General features: G+C 38.4%; 1 protein-coding gene across 4 annotated transcripts in view; it reads right to left on the bottom strand.

Annotated features, from left to right (window-relative positions):
• Positions 1 to 19,813, bottom strand: part of abcc3 (ATP-binding cassette, sub-family C (CFTR/MRP), member 3) — a 48,088-nt gene extending 28,275 nt beyond the window's left edge. For 3 of the 4 annotated variants that reach the window (XM_077550259.1, XM_077550262.1, XM_077550261.1), the window contains exons 1-4: positions 19,412 to 19,813; positions 2,435 to 2,611; positions 1,652 to 1,777; positions 122 to 259 (exon numbers count right to left, since the gene is read on the bottom strand). In XM_077550259.1, coding sequence (XP_077406385.1) covers positions 122 to 259; positions 1,652 to 1,777; positions 2,435 to 2,611; positions 19,412 to 19,447 — 477 coding nt within the window. In that variant the 5' untranslated portion in view covers positions 19,448 to 19,813. The remainder of the gene's footprint in view (positions 1 to 121; positions 260 to 1,651; positions 1,778 to 2,434; positions 2,612 to 19,411) is intronic. The other variant, XM_077550260.1, reaches the window with a different exon arrangement.
• Between the last annotated feature and the right edge of the window lie 225 nt (positions 19,814 to 20,038).

Here is a 20,038-nt window from a genome sequence, read left to right as displayed (position 1 = left end):
TGAGGTTCAATGAAACAAGATGATTAAAGATGGAATTTTGGGACAAGAATGTATGTGGACAGTGAAGTGCTGAGCTGAGAGAGCCATCAAAAGGCATCTGAGGTCAGAGGTATATTCTCACCTGGCTGGATGCCTGTAGGATCTTGGAGCGGAAAGGCACAATGGCACACAGCATAGACAGGAACCAGAAGATGAAGAGAACCCCTGAGGACTGAACCCCACGCAACCTCTCAAACTGGATCAAAAATGTGGCCAGCAGCTGGGTGAGAAAGCGAGAAGAATATAATATTTTTGGAGCAGAATGGAATAGTGGGTGGAGGGGGGGGGGGGGGAGACTGACTGAGACTAGTTGAGACAGAACATTTGAGGGCATGTGAGGTAAACCAGGGTCTGACTGCTGACTGCTCCCGTCATTTCACACACTGACTGGGTTAGATATGCTGCTCAGTCTGTTTTTTCCCCTTCCGTTTTTGTTTGACCTACTACGACAGCCATAGACGAGGTCATCTCGGGTAAACTGCCGGATCCAGATTTTTTTTATTTTTTTGCCCTGCGTGTTTTTATTCAAAATCTGTGATTAAAATTCAATTTCATTCCATTCCATTAACATCATACTAGCTAAAAGAAATACTGGCATACCTGTGAGAAGAAATCATGACAGCTTACAGTAAACAAAACACACACAAACACCAATGGTGGGGTTGAAGAATCTCAACTATCCAGGTCATAGTTTTCCACGTAAAGGTTATTTAAGGGCACTTGGACTTTGCAGGACTCCATACAAAATGATAATGTTTCATATAAAAGCAGTGCACTTAGGAATCAATTATAGACAATGATGAAAGCACTACGGTTGTATAGAAGAAGGATATACCTGCACTTCCAGATAGGCGTAGTCAAATAGAGTCTACTTCACACGGTGTATGCATATATTTTAGCTGGCCGTCACAAATCACCCGTCACATCACCATAAAATGTCATGTTAAGACATATTCATGTCAAAAATCTAAAGCTTTGTGTCCAAAATGATACATACTCACGCAATACATGCATACCCTCTGTTTTATATTCCTAGTAGGGCTGCACAATATAGGAATAAAATATCGGTATTACAATATTGGCCCATGCAATATGCATATCGCAAAGACATGCAATATAGCTTCATATGAAATTGTATGCTTTCATATGATTTTGACCAGTCAGATGCAAATTTAAATGTGCCAATAGTTGAATGTTATCTAGGGTAATTATAATTACTAAGAATACATTGAGCTTGCTTATTTTGCTGCATGGAGAAAAAAAACAATTCTTTCATTAGATTATAATTTCAGAATGTCATTTCTTTAGTTACATGTTAAACCAACATGCTGTAGGCACATGCAATTTTGTACAATACACCCACAGTGACTTATCACACTGCCTCATCCGATATGATCTCTTCATTTATTCCTCTTTACCAGTATTTATTTGTACAGAATGTGTTTGCTAGAATTCCATGGAAACTAAATCCACATAGCAATGGACCTTTATAAATGTAGCTCAATAAAAAGTGAAGTTCCAAAATGAGTTTTGTGTGCACTCTAGGTCTGAACACCTTACATTTGAATCACATGTATGTATATGTGTTTGGATGACCAAACAGTGTTCTTACCATGGTCATGCCGAGCACTAGTGGGGTGGTAAAGAAAATAGGCGGCTGACTGATTCCTTGCTGCGTTTCATGGAATGTGTAGAAGAGATCTGTCCAGCTAACAAACCATAACAGCAAACCAAACACCTGAGAGGGGTAGCCAGTGAAAGAAGAGAAAGGAAACAAAATAGAGAAAGTTTGATGTTTTTTTTTTTTAACTAGCGTGAAACACTTGAACATTAAAGCGTGTATGGATTTATAATTTATTGTGGATCGACACTCTAAAGTGGATAGCTTTTTAGTTCTAAAATGTAGAACTATAAAGCTGTCTACTTTAGAGTGTTGATAATAATCAAAATTATAGTATAGTGGATTCAATTTAAAGATTAGAAACTAAATTATTGTCAGGATTAATATACAATGGCAATCAACAAACAACATGTTGTTATTTGACTTTCGGTTAGGGGCCACCACAGCAAGCAGCTTACATATGTCTGTTGTTTGTGTTTTGTTTGTTGCTGCTGCTTTATTATACCAGTAGGCTTTCACTGCAGTGATGCACAATAGTTGACAGGGCTGCTTGCAGCCGATGCTTTAAAGACAGTTGGTGGCTGCATTGGGAGCATGAAGCCAGATCATGTTTCCACAAATAAGGCCACAGATGGCTTCATCTTATTTTCAGTAGGGAAAATAGTATGCTACAATGTCCCGACTCAATTGTTGAGATGCCCTGTTGACAAGACCAGTAAGTAGGACATGATGAAATTTTGTAGTCCTTCCTGCAGGGCAGTTTGGGTGTCTCACCGTTTTAAATCGGTTCATGACGGACATCATGATGTAACCTCTGTTGTTCTTCTTTAGGTAGAAAAGGTAGACAGGGGAGACAGCCCATAGGTAAATGCATGGCAGCCATGACAGGACCGTGAGCTGGAAACACACGGGGAGGTCGGGCTGATCTGTGTGCAGCGTCTGATTGGCAACCTGCAGAAACGGGCAGCAAAAAAAGAGCAACACGTCCATTTCAAATTATTTCAAATAATTAGGCAAATTATATTTACTTTCCTAAAGAGTTGATGTAAAGAGAAAAATACCACTTGTAAAATAATTTGGAACGTTCCAAAATTCAAGCCAACTCTCTGAGAGGTCCAAAATGAATCAAGACCAATAAAACTAATGCCACATTGTTCAAACATTTTGTGTGAAATCCATATGTTCGACGTGGATGAAGAACAATAACAATGGGAGCCAACATCCGGAAGTAATGGTAAACTCAACATGAATCAGACAGAGAGCTGGTTATCATGGTTCCCTACAAACACAAGGGCCCACCCACAGATACAACTAAGATAAACACAGCTGGCGGCCTCCGCTCACTTTCCATTTATCACCACTCCCATCGACTGAGGTATGTATGGGGTGATAGGTAATCACTCCAGCTGGTGGGTATTGAACTTATTTTTTTCGCGTTATCTTTTCCTTTTCCCAGACAATACAACACACACACACAAACACACGCACACACACACACACACACACAATTACATGATTCAAGGATCAAACTAAAGGTGGTGTCTAGACTACCACCGGGTGGCATTTGCCTTTCATTTTTTTAGCGGTCCACAACATTTAGTCAAAATCACAATTTTATTTACTTAAAAAAAGGGGGGGGGGGTCGTGAAATGTGTGAATGTCGAAAATAAGGAATTTTTCATACCACTTTTTTCAGACCGATACCAGTATGAGTACTCAACTCTCAACCAACCAAGTACTGATACGACTAGTACTTTTGATACATAAAATTTCCTGAAATACACAATGGCAAATAATTTTAATGAAACACGCCCAATATATTCCAATTTTCTCTTTGAGTTGCATGAAATTAATGAAAATGTTCTATTCTTCTAATTTCTAGATCATGATCATAAAACGGCCACAAGAGGGCAGCCGATACTGGTACTGTAACGGTCACCTTCGCGAGTACCGATACCTTAGAATAAGGCAAATTGTCACCCCGATATTGATACCTAGTATCAGTACTCACCCATCCCAAGTTGCTATGCTAATGATATACATAGACATGACAAAAAAATATACTGACAACTAAATACTAACTAAAATAGTAATTTTCCTTCACTTTTCCACATTAAAGCTAAACAGCAAACACAAGGTTATTTATTCACATATCTTCTAATTACAGTATTGACATGTTAGTTTCATTTGCTGTAACATATTGCCGTATTAAATCATTTCCATGGTTTTTTTTTTGTTTTTTTTATACTGATTAAGATTGTCATTCGAGTATTTCCAGTTTCACTCTTTGGATCGACAGGCAATTTTTTTTTTTTAATTGAATTCACATACCTTAGATTGATAGATTTAAATTGTAAACACCCTCTGGATACTATAATCTACAAAATCTTTAAATTTCAACATGTTCAAAGAGTGGATAAGTCATGGGTATTAATTAGGACCCTTTATACAGAATTACCAGCACTATATTGTTCCTGTTTATAGAATTGTGCTTAATAAGGATATTGGAGTAGAAGTCTTCAGCTATTTGTTAAAATGATTTCCCCGTGGGCCACAGCTCATTATTAACATTATTATTATTAATTATTATATGAAACCTTCATCTGCTACAGTTTTTGTTTCACGGTTCTATGACTGAAATTCAGCATCGACTGTAAGAAGCATAGAAGATAGAAATCACATTTATTATGCCAGAATCTTCTTGGTTTATTGGCAAGGATGAATTTTTTTTTTAATGTTGCTATTTTGAATGTTTTATTATGCAAACTAGATTCCATTTCAAGAAAATATAAGGACACTTCCCCAAAGAGTCATGCACCGTGGGAATCAACATCCTCATGGGACGCTTTCACAGTCGTGTATAACCAAGCAACACTTGGAATGATGAAAGAGCAATAAGCTAGTTGCAGTTAATCTGCTACTGCCACAATAAATCCAGTGGAGATATATATATACAGTACTCCCTACAGTAAGTGAAATGTCATGTCGATCCAAAGTTTTCAAACAAATAATTCCAGAAATATCTTAAACTTATAGGCACAATTTGTGCTCCAAATGGCAGTTGAAAAATTGATACTTCAATTAAACCGGCGATAAAGGATATGTGACAGTTACTGTACATTCACATATTGACCTTTGGGCCGACGTCACGTGATCACGTGACTGCCCTATGACGGACGGCGGAAGGAAATAATTGTTGAATGGAAGTGGACGTGACCCGGAGCGAATTAGTGACTTAGCAACTGCTATTTTAGAGATCAAAAGTTATTATTGCCCATAGAGCCATGGAATCTACTACTTTCCTGTCAGTCGAAGTTGCACATTTAGTCGGGACTCATAGAGTGCGATATTTACTTTAGTTGGAGATCACTAGTTTAAAAACAACCCCTTATCTTCTGTTGCCTGCTGTTTTTACCAAGTTAATCAAATCACCGACTTTGCCGGAATTCAACAGCGCACGACCTATATCATTATGTAGTCAATGCCGTCTCTTCTCCTTAGAACGGGGCTGATTCAAAAGCTTGTCGCTGGCTGAGTCTCTGGGACAAGATGCTACGCTCACACCGGGGGACAATACACCTCGTAATGCAAAGGTAAAACTTGTTTATCATGCTAACTGGCTTATTTTTACATTTACATTACGTTTTATATTGAAATGCCGTGATGATGTTATGTTACTATGTTTACTAGCAGGGAACAAATGACTATCGTAGTGGCAAGCTATTCAGTAATTTCATGAATATGACTCCGACTCCAGAGTGGAAAAACTCCAAGCTCCCATTATTAAACAGTCAAATGCACTTAATAGTTTTGAAAAAGGTTCATTTTAAAACTAAGCTGTGTGTTCGTGCAGTTGGAGTGGACGCTAACTATCTGGCTTCTTAATGTGATTTGAAACACACAATTCGGCACCTCTGTTACAATCTTTGTTAGAGTGTACGTTTACTATATGTATGAACATTTATCTACTAATTACAACATTTATCTACTAACCTCGCAAAAAATGATCGCTGCAAATCCGTGAATACTTTGTGGGCTGCCAGTCCTTTCTGTTGATTGCTGCTTTTAATCGACGTCTTTTGTCTTCATTAGTAGGTATGCGATAAAAAGCAACATTTGGTTTACTCCTTTGTCTGTCTGTACAACCGACCGCAAAGCAAGATATGACCATTTTATAAGATAATCGATTAGATAAAGGACTTTACGCTGTACGAGATTCAATCGTTACGATACAGGCAAGTGGCTCTTTTGCTGTCCAGCGTCCCGTAGGGGGCGTTCCCATGAGGGATGTGAAGTCACGTGCAAAAGGTCAATATGTTCACTGTATTTAGTAGCTTGACAACAAATATTGCAACAGATTCCCCATCTGTTCCCTGTTACACTGAGAAGTTGTTAAATAAAGGCAAACACCTGTAAAGACTGCAGGAGAACAGGAACTGCTGCTGGACATGTTTTTTTACACTACAACATGGAACACGCAACTGTATGACTTATGGATTCATTTTAGGGACGATGTGAAAGAAATATGAACTCAACTTCTCAAAATGTTTGTTTACTTCAGGGTAGTAGCAGTGAAAGTCTTTCTGTACCTGGAATCTCACTCACATTGGCCTTAAACTGGCTTTTTACAATTGAACACTTATTGCTTTGAAGCCACACTCCATAAACCCACTTTGGCTGGAATCTCCTTGAAGCCTGCCAAAGGAAGTGTGACCGTTTTTCCTGAAAGTTTTTAGTTTTCTGTGACTCTACTACACCTACTGGTAAATTGTTTGAAATAGATTTTCTACAACAAAAAAAAGTGATTAATCTGATTAATCATGTTAGACTGCTATTATTTTGAACACAACTGTAGTCAACAAAAACACAAAGTTGGGAACAACAAACAATACACACGGAAACAATTTACCAATTTTAAAGACATATAAGAAGTTAAGCCTGGTTTACAAACTTACGCCAAATTTGTTGTGCACTGAGCCATTTGTTCTGTAGTATGCTCTGCCATGCTGAGCATTATTATGACTGCAGCTGTCCTGATGTTGTCGCCTAGCCTGGAAACCAGACTCATCGCTTTAACCAATAATTGTGCTTTGCTCTCGGCTGTTTTACTGGATTTTGACTGATTTTGCAAGGCCCACAGAATATTGTGTTCTATTGCTATAAAAACATGGAACCTACCAAAAGAAAGATTAGAGTCTCTTCTTTTATCAGGAAAAAAAGTTTTTTTTTTTCTTTCCCTTTTGCAGCAATTAGCATTAGACTACAGCTAAGTTTCATCATTATTCACAAATTTGTTTAGAACTGTGGGGAAATCAGCTTGTTTGCAACATGGCCCTGGTTGATCTCTTACACTCTGCTGGCAGTTTTTGTAATAAATACCATTGCTTTAAGCTTTCTCTTCAGTTCAGAGGCTGCATCAAAGCCTTCTATATGCTCTATCATAAATAAATAAAAACATAAAACGCATATATATATATATATATATATATATATATATATATATATATATATATACGCATACAAATACGTTTTTGGGACCATGGTAATATTTAAAATAGAACATATTTATACGTTTTATGAACAAATTAGTTTTCAGGCAACAAATTTTTCCTAATGAGATTGTAGGGTGAAAATTGGAGCGGTCTACTAGTGTGAATGAAATGAGTGGCAACAATGAGGAAACTAGTTCATTTAAAACTTAACTGAATTTTGAACTAGTTTGCATCTTTCCCAACACTGGAAATGCGCTATATAAATAAAGCTGCCTTGCCTTGCTGTGTGACACAATTTCACAAAGAAAAAAAAAATGCATGTGACAGGAAAAGTTTCCATCAAACATCCTTTCCAGCCGATTCTTAGTTCTTCATTTTTGCTTCATCCCTTTTAGTTTCAATTCTGCATGAAATGTGCAACAGTATGCAAATCAATTGAATTGTGTCCCAGGGCCATGTGACACCTCACTCTCTTAAATACATCTACCCATAAAGGGTTTAGGTAGGGCAGCAACAGTACAACACCTTTCACAAACACCTCAAACAAAGACAGAACGTTCTACCATTGTCCTGCAAGATGAACCATCACCTCTGGCTGAGGTCAAGAGTGCTCTGAGCCTGCGAGCTAACCTAATAGTCGTTTTTAGCGGCTATTTGGGAGTTAGCGTGTGGGTGAGCGGTTAGCCCGCGAGCTAATGATTAGCGGACATTTGATAATTAGTGTGCGGGCTATTGGTTAGGAAATATTGATTAAAAATAGGCAGCGAGCGAGTGCATGTGCGTTTCCAGTATGTGTCTGTGTGTGTAAGCCACATTATAGCTGGTGCAGTAGCTGGTGGCAAACACTCCAAGTGAAAGTCACTCATTGCTGTTTCACTACTTTCTACCACAGAAAACTAGTAGGGTGAAGACTGCAGCGGCATATGGGGCGCACAAGATGGAACACCCACAAAAACCAAAGGAGAAGCGTTAATCAGATATTCATTTCTCAGCTGGCTAGTAGCTGCGTTGAGGATACTCTTTTTGTTTTAGTACTTTAAAATAAAGATAAGTTAAACATGAACATTGAACATTTCAGTTAAATACATTTTTTTGTAATAAGATATTTGTTTTCATTTAACTTTATAAGACATAATGCTGAGCCTGGGGTCACAATGCACATTGTCAGAATTTTAAAACAAAGTTGTTTATTTTCTGAGATCTGAAAAACCCTTTAACATGTTGCAAATCACAAAAGTTGTTTAATAAATATGTGCTTAAGGGCATTTAAGGAGTCAAGTGCTGGAGTATACCGGCTTCAAATATCGGTTATCAACCTCCCTGACTACCGATTATCGGTATCGGCCCTGAAAAAAGCATATCGATCTATCTCTACAGAAAATGGATGAATTGGATGGATGAAATAGCGGGAGTTAGTCGGAGCCATACAATGTAAAAACAGTTGGGTCAAAAAGGGACCAACTCAAAAAGTTGGGTCAAATGAATAACCCACAAAACAACCCAAAAAGTGGGTTGCTTTGTGGGTTATTTAATTTGACCCGATGTTTTGGATTAAATAACTCAAAAAGTTGGGTCAAATGAATAACCCAAAAAATGTGGTTGCTTTGTGGATTATCAATCTGTTTGATAGCTCAAAAAGTTGGGTTGGCCCATGTTTTACCCAAATTGGGTTAATTTGACCCAACCATTTTTAGAGTTTAGGCTGGAGTGGCAAACAAAAGAGCGGCTAGTGGGAGAAGCTAGTAAAAAAAAAAAAAAAAAAAGCTAGTAAAAGCTTGCGAGAGCAAAGCTGAAGGTGAAAAGTGCCGGGAGCCCGAATCATGGGACTCAGCAACGACCACCTGCAGGTCTCAGCTGTGGAAAGTAAGCAGCTGTCGACCCATTGGGTCCGTCACTCGATGCAAGCACCACCAGAGCTAATTATGTCCGTGAAGTTGTCCTTTGGGCATCCGTAGCAGGAAGATAGCAGCAAAACATGTGACAGACTCGAGCCATGCAATATTAATTAGTGATTACAAGACCTATGACTATATAAAAAATGTACATTGATGTGATTGATGAGGCCCCAAGAAATTGTGGTTGTCTCAACCACAATTTCTTGTATCTTTCCTTAAGTGTGTCTCCACACTTAAGGAAAGATACAAGCTGGTAGGTGCAGTCGCAGTTAAAAAGGCAGGGTCTTTGTAAGCATCTGGGCATTGGCGGAACATGCATGATGTAGAAAAATCTTTAACATGAACATTTTAAAATCCACAATGCACCTTAAATGTAACCATGCTATCCTTCACACAAGTGCACATGTAGTCATAAAATGTGCCTATTCTATTCATTTCCTTTTTGTTTGGCTTCATTTTTTCAGTCCTGCCCTGAAACCATAATTGCTTCAAATATTTTCAGCATGTTGTTGTGAGTAGCAGCAGTTTGAAATGTGTAAAAAAGACAGAAGATTCTATAAATGCCAGGTCTCACAATAAAACAGTGGCTCTGAAAAACAAAGACTTTGAGGTGAATAAAGTTTAAATTAGGGATGCTCGATACCACTATTTTCACACAGAAACTAATACCAATTCCACTAGTACATTTGATACATAACCCCCCCTAAACAAAAAAACAAAACAAAAACAATGACAGACAATTTTAAGAGACCTGGTTGACCGTAGTGAGGATAAGTGGTTTGGAACATGGATGGATGGATGTATATTTGCCATTATAGCATTTTCCCTTAAAATCGCATGAAATTAATTAAAATTTTCTATTCTTCTGATTTTGAAATTTTTGTTTGTGATCATGAAATGGCCACAAGGGCGGCCGATTGGCGAGTACAGATACCTGGAAATAAGTAGTGTTGTTCCCATACCGATACTGGTATCGGAGGGCGATACTGCATTAAAACAGTGGTATCGGTATCGGTGAGTACTAAGAAGTAACATGCGGATACCATTAATTCTGTTGGTAATATAGGACTTTGGATGCAGCATCTTGTGTCTTGCTCATGCACAACATTCAGTGATGTGTGACATGTTCACTTCGTGCCGAGCTAAGATATCCTATTGACCCTTGAATGCTCTGAGCCAATGGCAAGACAGTTTTTTCATGTTGAGAAAAAAAATAACTTAGGTGTCAGTATAGTATACCAATGCCGATACTGCAAAGCTGGGTATCGGAATTGGTATCGGGGGCCAAAAAAACGGTATAGGAACTACACTAGAAATAAGGCCTGTTGCCGGCACGATATCGATACCTGGCATGATTGGCATCAACTCACCCATCCCTGTTCAAAATCAAATGTTAATTTATGTATGCCAGTTACGATGAGAAGCAAAACTGTTAACTAGCATTGCAGCTTACTTCTTCAACCGTTAGAAGTTAATGAACTAACTCGGGACCTGCTTTAAACCCTAAAAGGCTTGACTAATTAACTTGGAACTCAAGGTACGAAAAATGACCAGTGGGATGCATTTACAATTGACTCGGTACACATCGTCTTAAAAGCTTGACAAACAAGCATTCACATCACACCAATGGCAATTCAGAGTCCTCATTTAATCAAACATAAATGTAGGAGGATTACCTCTGAAAGTGTTTTGCTTTTCCTTTGACTTTTGCAGGGTTTTTCCTGTGTACAGAATTTAGAGGCGGCCACCTCCACCTTATTTGTTCGCCACCTCCATCCTGAGTGACTGATAATGAATGAAAGCTTTAACATGATAATAGTCATATTCTTATTAAAACTATTATTCTTATTATTGAAACATGGAATTATTATATGTTGCCTGTAAAAAATGAAAGGGAGTCAGTTGAATTTACAGAATACATGCACGTCATGGCGCATGGTCAGGATTAGGGATGTTCAATACCACTTTTTTCCCGACCGATACGCAACTTGAGTAGTTACCGCTACTGATATCAAATACCGATACCACTAGTAAATAAAATTCCCCATCCATAAATGACAGATGATTTTAAAGAAAGACCTATATATCCCAATATATAATTTTTCCTTAAAATTGCATGAAATTAATGGAAACTTTGTATTCATATAATTTCAAATTTCTTGTCCCATGTCCCAGGAGGGCGGCCGATTATGGTATTGGTCACCGCCGTGAGTACCGATACCTTACATAAGACTGGTATTGACACCAATACTGATACCTGGTATTGGTAGTCACCCATCATAGTAAGGATGACACCACCTCTGCCTCAGTTTGAGCAAGGAAAAACCCTGCTCATTGATCTCTTATCGGCTGATGCTGATATGCTTCAAAAATGCCAATAATCGGTCTATCCCTATCAATTATTATACCAGCATGGGCTCACATGTTTGATTATTTCAGCGCTCAGGTGTGAGGGGCGCAGGAGCTAACCGCACACTGCTATTATCCACAGTGTGTTTGCTTCATACACCAAATACGGCAGCGCCTAATGAGTACATTTCGGAGGCTTTCCTGGAGGACATTCACGAGAAGCAGTCATCAGTTGTCTTCATTTATGGCGTAGTTGCAAAACATACAACAATGTCGCTTCAGCTTAGAGATCACTTGAAGCTGACTCGGCGGTTGCAGTCTTGAATGGTCACATGATTCCAAACACGTGATAAACAACTTTAATCAGCTATGCCAACGGCCCTCGTGTGCAGAGAACAGCACCGCACCCGGAGCCAATGGCGAAGTGCCAGTGGCGCCTTGAGTTCCCATCAGGTCACCAACTTGTCTCAAAGCCTTCAGTACATACAGTAGTTCCCAGTCTTTCCACATGTTCAGCACTCATCTTCAAACATGCACTGCAAAAAGTATGCAGAAAAAAATCTTTGAATTAACTTCAAAGGGCATTTAGTAAGGGTTTGATTCCATCAGTTTGACCATGGAACAGACATATTCACTTTCTATTATTACCTACAAGATAATTTGATTCTAAATACAAGCAAATCACAATCTGATTGTTCTCTAAAGGTCTCTGCATATTAAGCCATTTTTGTTAGGTGGTGTGTCATGAGATTTTCCTAATAGAAAATGGGTGCCTTCACTCAATAAAGGTTAAGGAAAATGGTTCTAAATAATGACATTTGTGTATATCAGTGACGTGGGGTCAGGATAGACAAGGTAGGCACTGGCTACCCCAGGCTGAAATGAAAGTTGAAACCGTTTGGCTTTTTCTATTTATTTTAATTATTTCTTTCATTTCAAAAAGCCTACACTCCCTATAGGTTTAAAAGTGACAACATTTGGTGATTTTCATACCTCAATTAAAAATGACTCATTACTTCGTCTGGCCTGCGGACAAAAATGCTGCAAAAATTATCCTCCTGAAGGCACACCGCTACTGTGCTTTTCCCAGCCCTGTCCGCGTAGCGATGTGTGTTCGCGCATGCGTAGTCATTTTCCCAGTAGAAAAGTCCTTTACGCAAATAGGCAGATCGCTACGCAGCCATTTTACGTCACTGTATTATTCCTATGCAAACGTACGTTCGCACAATGCATTCGTGATTTCAAAACACACTTAGTGCACAGCAAAGCGGTAAGATGACGCCACTCTGGAGAATATTAAAAAAATGACTTTTTAAACGACTTTGCAAATCTTCTAACCGAAATCATGCTGAAATATGATCATATCCTCTTGGATATGGAGGACTTTAATATTCATGTGTGCTGTCCTGAAAAACAAAGTTGAGTTGAGTACTGTTTATCCGCGTTGTTACTTGCTCTTCTTGCCCCGTGTGCTGATTCGCTAGCTAACAGCCAATCACAGTGATCAAATGCCCCAGACGCCGATTCAACATGTCAAATATGCTGGAAACCCTAACGTATTCCACCTCGATCCGACTTCACGACAGTAATTTATACACTGATCAGACGGCCCAATGCTGTCCGACTCCCGACGTTGAAATGGTGTATCTTGGCCTTTAGCTACTGGATCTTCTGCAAAGTAAAGGACAAAAAATTATTCGTACTTTCCACAAAGAATGGTGCAAAAGGAAAGATTGGCTTTGTGGATGTGCTTCAATTAACTGGCTGTTTCACTTTACATGGTGTTTGGCATTGCTATTGCTATTGCTAGCTTGATAAGTTTTTAACTTCCTCCTACCCCTTTTGAACATATAAACTCTTTTCTTTCTTCCTATTTTTGTTTTCTTTTTTACTTTACTGTAGTGGGTTTTCTTTATCCTTATATGTTCAATAAAACCATAAACCAAAAAAGAAAAAGATTTTGTGAGGAATTAGGCTGTTTTACAGGGAGATATTCACTTTATTACATTCTTTCTGGGCGGGTTTGAAATTGTCCGTTTTTCGTTGTGCGGCAAATGGGAGGCAGAATGCACTGCAACGTTTACTGTGGCTGGCAGACTGCGGACTGGTTGACGGTGGCCCAGAACTTGTGAATGTTTTTTTTGTTTTATTTTCTACTCATCCAGAGGAGGCATATGTTAAAACAGTTTGAATGTATGGCATCTTGTATCTGAGTATCGAGTATTTCGCGGTCAAGCTGAGTGTCCTTTTTTGGGGGGAAATTAAATATGGTCACCCTAGGATACGTTGTACACTCGCCTGTCGACATACACATTTTTGACTGGTGTGTGCGTCTCAATTTGCAACTGCCTGCCTACACAAACCTAGAGCTCACTGCATGTCGCTGGTGTATATGTTAATTGCTAGCATATTATATGACATTTAATGGTTTTGCAGTACAATTATTTCCATTTGGCTTGATTCTGAAATGTCCAATATTGAACAATACAATACTATATGGTACAGACAATAATAAAAGCAATAATAAGTCCAATAAGTAAATACAATAATCCTAAATACCATAGCTACAGTTGCACAATATATCGAAAAATACTGTCATCACAATAACAGAACGAAAAAGAACTAAAATAATACTCCATAATGTTTTTGTTGTTTTAAACATTTCCTAAAAACACTTAAAAACACTGTAAAGTCAGTTAGGTGTATTTTGATATCTTAAATATGTTGGAAGGTAAGTGTTGAAAACAAGTGCAAAGACTGAGCTCTATTTAGTACTGAATTGCTGAGATGTAGAGTAAAACTTTTTCACCCACTCAGTTGGCCTGATTTTATGGGCAGGGATCAAATGAGGACAAGCTGACCAAGCGACAGCCTGAGTCACCCCTGCCCTCCCTCATTTCATCTGTGGCATTTTAGCTCAATTACAACTTCCTTATTGATAATAATTTGACCTATTTCTACCAATACAATGTGCAGTTGGCCATCAAGCTATGCCCACAACCCCAATGACTGTGTCATGTGCATGTACCATAAACAAGTGATGTTGTGGCTAACTACACTTAAATGCAGATAGGAGATTGTTATATTGTTTAGCCACATTGGCTAAAAGTATGGATGTGCGTGTACCGATACCAAGTATCAGTTTTAAGGTATACTTGTGGAGGCTGCCGATACCAGCCATGATACTTAAGACAAACAAAATCTGGAAATTGAATTAGGGCAGTCACAAAGTAATCTTTTTAAAATCAATTATAGTTTAGCTTATTCCATCGATTACTTGAGTAATCAAGTATGTGATATTGAGCATCCTTAGCTAAAATGTTTCAATGCCAACCCTGAATTCTAATGCAATTGTAGGCTTTTTTCTGACTTGTCCAATCAGATAGAACCTTAAAAGTGCATCACCATCCAAAAGGGGAACAGTATCTATTAGGGATTTTTTTTCTTTTTCTTTATTTAACCTGGTAAAAAACTCATTGAGATAAAATTCTATTTTCCAAGAGTGACCTGATCACGGGGACAACGACACACAGTCATGACAACAAAACGGTCTTAACACAATAAGCACAAGCTACACTATATATAAAATCCTAATCATGAAATCAATATAAAATAAATTCAACAACAAATTCGTCAATTTTTAACCCTCGTAAGGTAAGTGTCCAATTTTTAGCTTTTGACTTTTTATTAATATTAATATCAAATACAAAGCACATGAAAAAAAAAACACTGAGTGAGCTGACATTGCACCCACTTGTCCAAAACATGTTGAAGTTCAAAATGGCACCGTCCAAAATTTCAAAATTAATATTGTCATTATTATTAGTGGGAAACAAGTCAAATTGTCCAACAGCATTAGTTTCACATTCCTTTACTATAGATTTTAACTCTCCCACCGAAATAAGTTCTGACAAGTTCAGATCCTTTTGTAAGGTGTTCCATGAAAAGGGAACAGCATATTTGAAAGCTGCCTTACCAGCTCTGTCCTGACCCCAAAAACTGTCATTTAAAGGATATTTTTGAGAGTGCAAACCACAGTTATTGATGTACGTTTACATTAGTATGCACAAAGGTAAGATGGGAGGAGCCAAATCATACATTTGCAAACAAAAAGAAACCAGTGTAAGAGTCTAGAGATATACGGAGATGGATACTTTGCTGCAGTGTAAAGCATACAATGGTGAACACAAATTCCACCACCAGTAATAAACGCACAGCACAAAGGAGCTGTTCAATTTCCTCAGGTGTTGTGCTGATTTATTCATAAAAAGCAGATCACCGTAGTCTAAATAAAGGTAATTTTAAACAACAACAACTTGTACAAATAGGTCATCATCTCCTTGCCATAATAGAAAAACATATAAGTGGTAGCTATTTGGATGTCTGCACTCTGCTCCTTCCGCAGTTTCAATCTTTGGGAGAAATAGAGGTAAACTGTTTTCCATTTGGGAAAAAAAAACATTAATTTGGATTTGTCTACATTCAAAACTTCCTTTGAGTTAAAGGATCTTTGCGCAGTTTGTCACTTTTTTACTCGCGACTGCCACCTCTGGCCCAAAGTGTAACTACAGCATATGTGTCAGACTCGTTCATGGTGCACGTGCACAATCTTAAAGCAATAGCCACAGTTGACAAAGGAAGACATGACTTCAAAGGAGGTAAGAAAACTCGCACCTCACCTCCTCAAAGAAACTGTGGAGTGTGAGGGTCCGCACACTCTACTATAAAAGGAAGATGAAATCTGAGAAGTGCAGTCAGAGTAAAACAGTCAGGGCTCTTCATACTCATCTAGGCATTGGTGGAGCATGCATGATGTGGAAAAAAGCTTCAACATTACCTTTTTAAACAGCACAATACACCTTTGAAGAGACTGAACAACATCAAAGGCAGAGACTATAAAAGTTAAAAGCTTGTTCAAGTGCAGCAGAGGAATAATGCATGACTGTAAATGTGTAAATGAAAACAGACATTTGACACATTTTGGCGGAGCTCATTGATAGCGATTAGTGCTGGGCGATATGGAATAATTCATCTATCACAATAACGATATGCCACGATATATTTTCCGTTATTCTTTAAAAAAAAAAAAATCTACAACACACTGACTGTTTATACAAAATGTATTACTTTAAATAAGAGGGATTAAAAAAAAATCTGACAGAAATTTATTAAAAATAATAAAAAAATCTGCAAGCAAGTGTCTGTTCGAATTAAACACCAAACACGGGCGTTAGTGTCCGCCTTGCTGCTCGCTGCCGTTTGTGATTACCGGCAGCTTCAATGTGCACACCGGAAAAGGAGAGGGTCGCTTGGTAAACTATGTCAAAAAAAGAGAGCGCTGCCAAGTAGTGCACTATAGGTACGCCACTTTTTCTCCTGCAAAGCCTTCCTTTATTTCTTTGATGACAGCTCCTCGAGCGCTTCCACTTTTTCACTTGCATTCTGGTGGCCGTGCTAAATACTTTAGCTAATGTTAGCACTATTGCTATCAACAGTTTTGAACAAGTAAACACTTACCACTACCTCCGTGACCGGGTGACTACAGAGCTGTACAGGTGTGACTTTGCAGTCCGTTCCCAAAGTCGATTGGCTGGTGCGAATTTATTTTTATTTTTTTTAAACGTTGGTGAATATGTGAATGTCCCGCTCCAAATAGCCTACAAATGCGTCATCCGCACCGCACAGCACGCATCCGTGCCCGCCGGTGCGAAGTACTGTACATTGACTATAAAGTGCAATTGCACCGCCAGAAAATGCTCAGTTGCTCACCCCGCGTTTGGTGTTTAATGTACCATTCGCCAACATGTCTATGATGTCTGTAGTCTGGATGCATTTCAATTTATATTGTGCTTTGTTAAAATGCCAGTGCCAGGCCTAAATAGTTTATAATAATAACATAATTTTGATTAATTATAATAAATGCAATGATAATAAAAAATTGGCATAATTTTTTTCGACGTTTCGGTTTTCGGCTACGCATTTCTCATTTTCGGTTTTCGATTTTGGCCCAAAAATGTCATTTTGGTGCATCCCTAGTTATTTGCATTTACTCACCTTGTTTTCTATTAATTTTCATTGGCTTTAAGCGGTTCAAATAAAGGATAGATGGGTGGATGATAGTTTTTTGTTTGTTTGTTTTTTGCACTCACTCACACATACATACATCACATACAAACACGGTCTCCCAGGCGGGAAAGCAAACCCACGCCAACCTGCATCGTAGGAAAGTGACGGTACCACTCCACCACCTGGAGCCCAGGGTACATGATAGTTGGCACCGTAAGCTTGTAATGTATGACCACACTATGTATTAGGGGTGTGAATTGCCTAGTACCTAGCGATTCGATTCGTATCACGATTCATAGGTCACAATTCGATTCCATACCGATTAATCCCGATATAAATCTATAAATTGATTATTGCGATTTTAACTCAAATTTAGAAAATACTAATCAGTAAACTTGTACATGTACACTGTAAGATTTGTATGAAAATGTATTTATTTATCTGAAAATTCAGTTTGCAGTCTGTTTCATGTTTGAACAGCACTAAAATAAAATATTAAAGCTTAATGTTCCATTAATATAACATTCTTCCATGCTTAATGGTTACATCCTAACCCTAAGTAAGACGTTTTGTTGAATATTCCCATAAAAAATGTAAGTTTAAAAATCGATTCAGCCGCATATTGAATCGATTCTAGAATTGCACGCTGTTATATCGCGATATATTGCCAAATCTATTTCTTCTAACACCCCTACTATGTATCATGATTCACTGTTATATGTAGTTAAGGTTGCCTCCTAGGGACAGCTGTGTGACAACAGTGTACCTAAGGGACACCTTTAGAAACATGGAGATACGAAGAAGACAATCGAACAAAATGTACATATTGCATTCTCTGTAACAAATCATTTGAGAACCAACCAACAGCAGCATCAGAAAGACCAATGTCACGGAATCTCCTGAGCAAGATGAAAGTGCCATGATCAACAATATCAAAAACGTTCAACAAGTCAGTAAAAAGTGCAGTATAATATGCTTTACAGTCCAAAACTTCAATGTCCTGTTCAAAAACCATATTGATAACTTGATAAAATGCCATGAACTTAAATAGCTTTTAAGCTGTTCAGCAGCAAATTTTCAAGGATTGAGAATGCAAGAAAGCAAGAGTGGCTACCAAAAACTTTTCTTTTTTTCTTTTGTTGTTGTTGTTGTGGCTAACAAAAACGAGCTGGAGTGTCTAATAAGTGCGGCTAGCGGGAGAAGCTAGCAAAAGCCAAGCAGAAGTAGACAAATGGCAGGAGCCCGAATCACAGGACTCAGCAACAACTATCTGCAGGCCCCAGCTGCGGAAAGTAAGTGCCGGTCGACTCAAGCACCGCCAGAGCTATGGTAATATATTTTTTTAAATGTACGTTGACGTGACAAATTTTTTTTTGCTATTATTGAAAGTAATAGTTTTTTTTAATTAATGAATTATGATTCCACCACTAAATGGCGCTAAATAATACACACTGTCTCTTTAAAATGTGAATTAAAATGGTCAATTGTTACAACTAATCAATCAATTACAAAACAATACATTGCACCTGCTTATTTTGCCCCATGGGGAAAAAAGCATTTCATTAGATCATATAAATGTAATTTCTTTAGGTGCATGTTAACTATGACAACAATAGTATTAAGTTATTTGTATATAACTAATTTACAGCAATATGCATCTTAACATGAATCCGTGCGTAAGAGCTAGTGAGCTGCATTTAGAGAGCAAAACCACAACATGTAATTCATTTTGACAATCTGACAGCAGGGAGCTTATCGAGATATAGTAGTGAAGTTAGCTCTGGTCGGTCCTGATCTGAATGGCCGCCAGCAAAGAAAACAAACAAATAAACGCTTTCAAACCATACAGCGTGTATAAGGAGTAGCCTATGGTGAAATGTACATAAAGTTAAAGCCAAACTATTGACTCACTGTGTGCGGACAACTGAGCATCAATGTAGCAAACTTACCCAGAAGGGAAGCTCTGGTCCGCACAGCCGCTCCATCTCCGTCCGCCTCGGGTGGAAGCCGGTAAGTAACCACCGGAGAACTATTTTCCCTCCACTTCGTGATTAGGCAGCTTAGCAACCAGCTTTTCCTATTTTACCCTCTTTGCGTGAATGGACGCTGATTTAACGGTCACATGCCCGACAGACAGGTAAAGAGGTGCCTCGATTTTAACGACCGATGAGCGCCAGGAAACACGGCGCTGCTTCCGTTCTTTAGGCACAAGTAGATCGCAGGAAGAGAAACGTAAAGTCTCAGTTCAGATGTCAGCAAAGGGCGTGAGCTTATTTTGCTCCCCTCCTTTTCCTCCTCCTCCTCGTTTTTTCTTTTCAAACAGCACCGTCACGCACACGCACACACTGGCACTCAACCATTTTCTCACACCAACAAACCGCAAGCGAGAAAAAGTTGGTTTGATGTTTGATATTCACTCCTACGTCTAATTTAGGGACCATCTACAAATTACATTTCCAGGGTGACGTATCTTCAAATCACCATAAAGGTTATATTTTTTTTTCTGACTGCTGTAGTAACCGGCAATGATAAGCAACTACCTACTAAAGCTCCAATATTTATCATATCTCTCATTT

The sequence above is a fragment of the Vanacampus margaritifer genome, chromosome 18, assembly GCF_051991255.1.
Source record: "Vanacampus margaritifer isolate UIUO_Vmar chromosome 18, RoL_Vmar_1.0, whole genome shotgun sequence".
Lineage (NCBI taxonomy): Eukaryota > Metazoa > Chordata > Actinopteri > Syngnathiformes > Syngnathidae > Vanacampus > Vanacampus margaritifer.
This window is presented reverse-complemented; position numbering and strand designations above follow the sequence as displayed.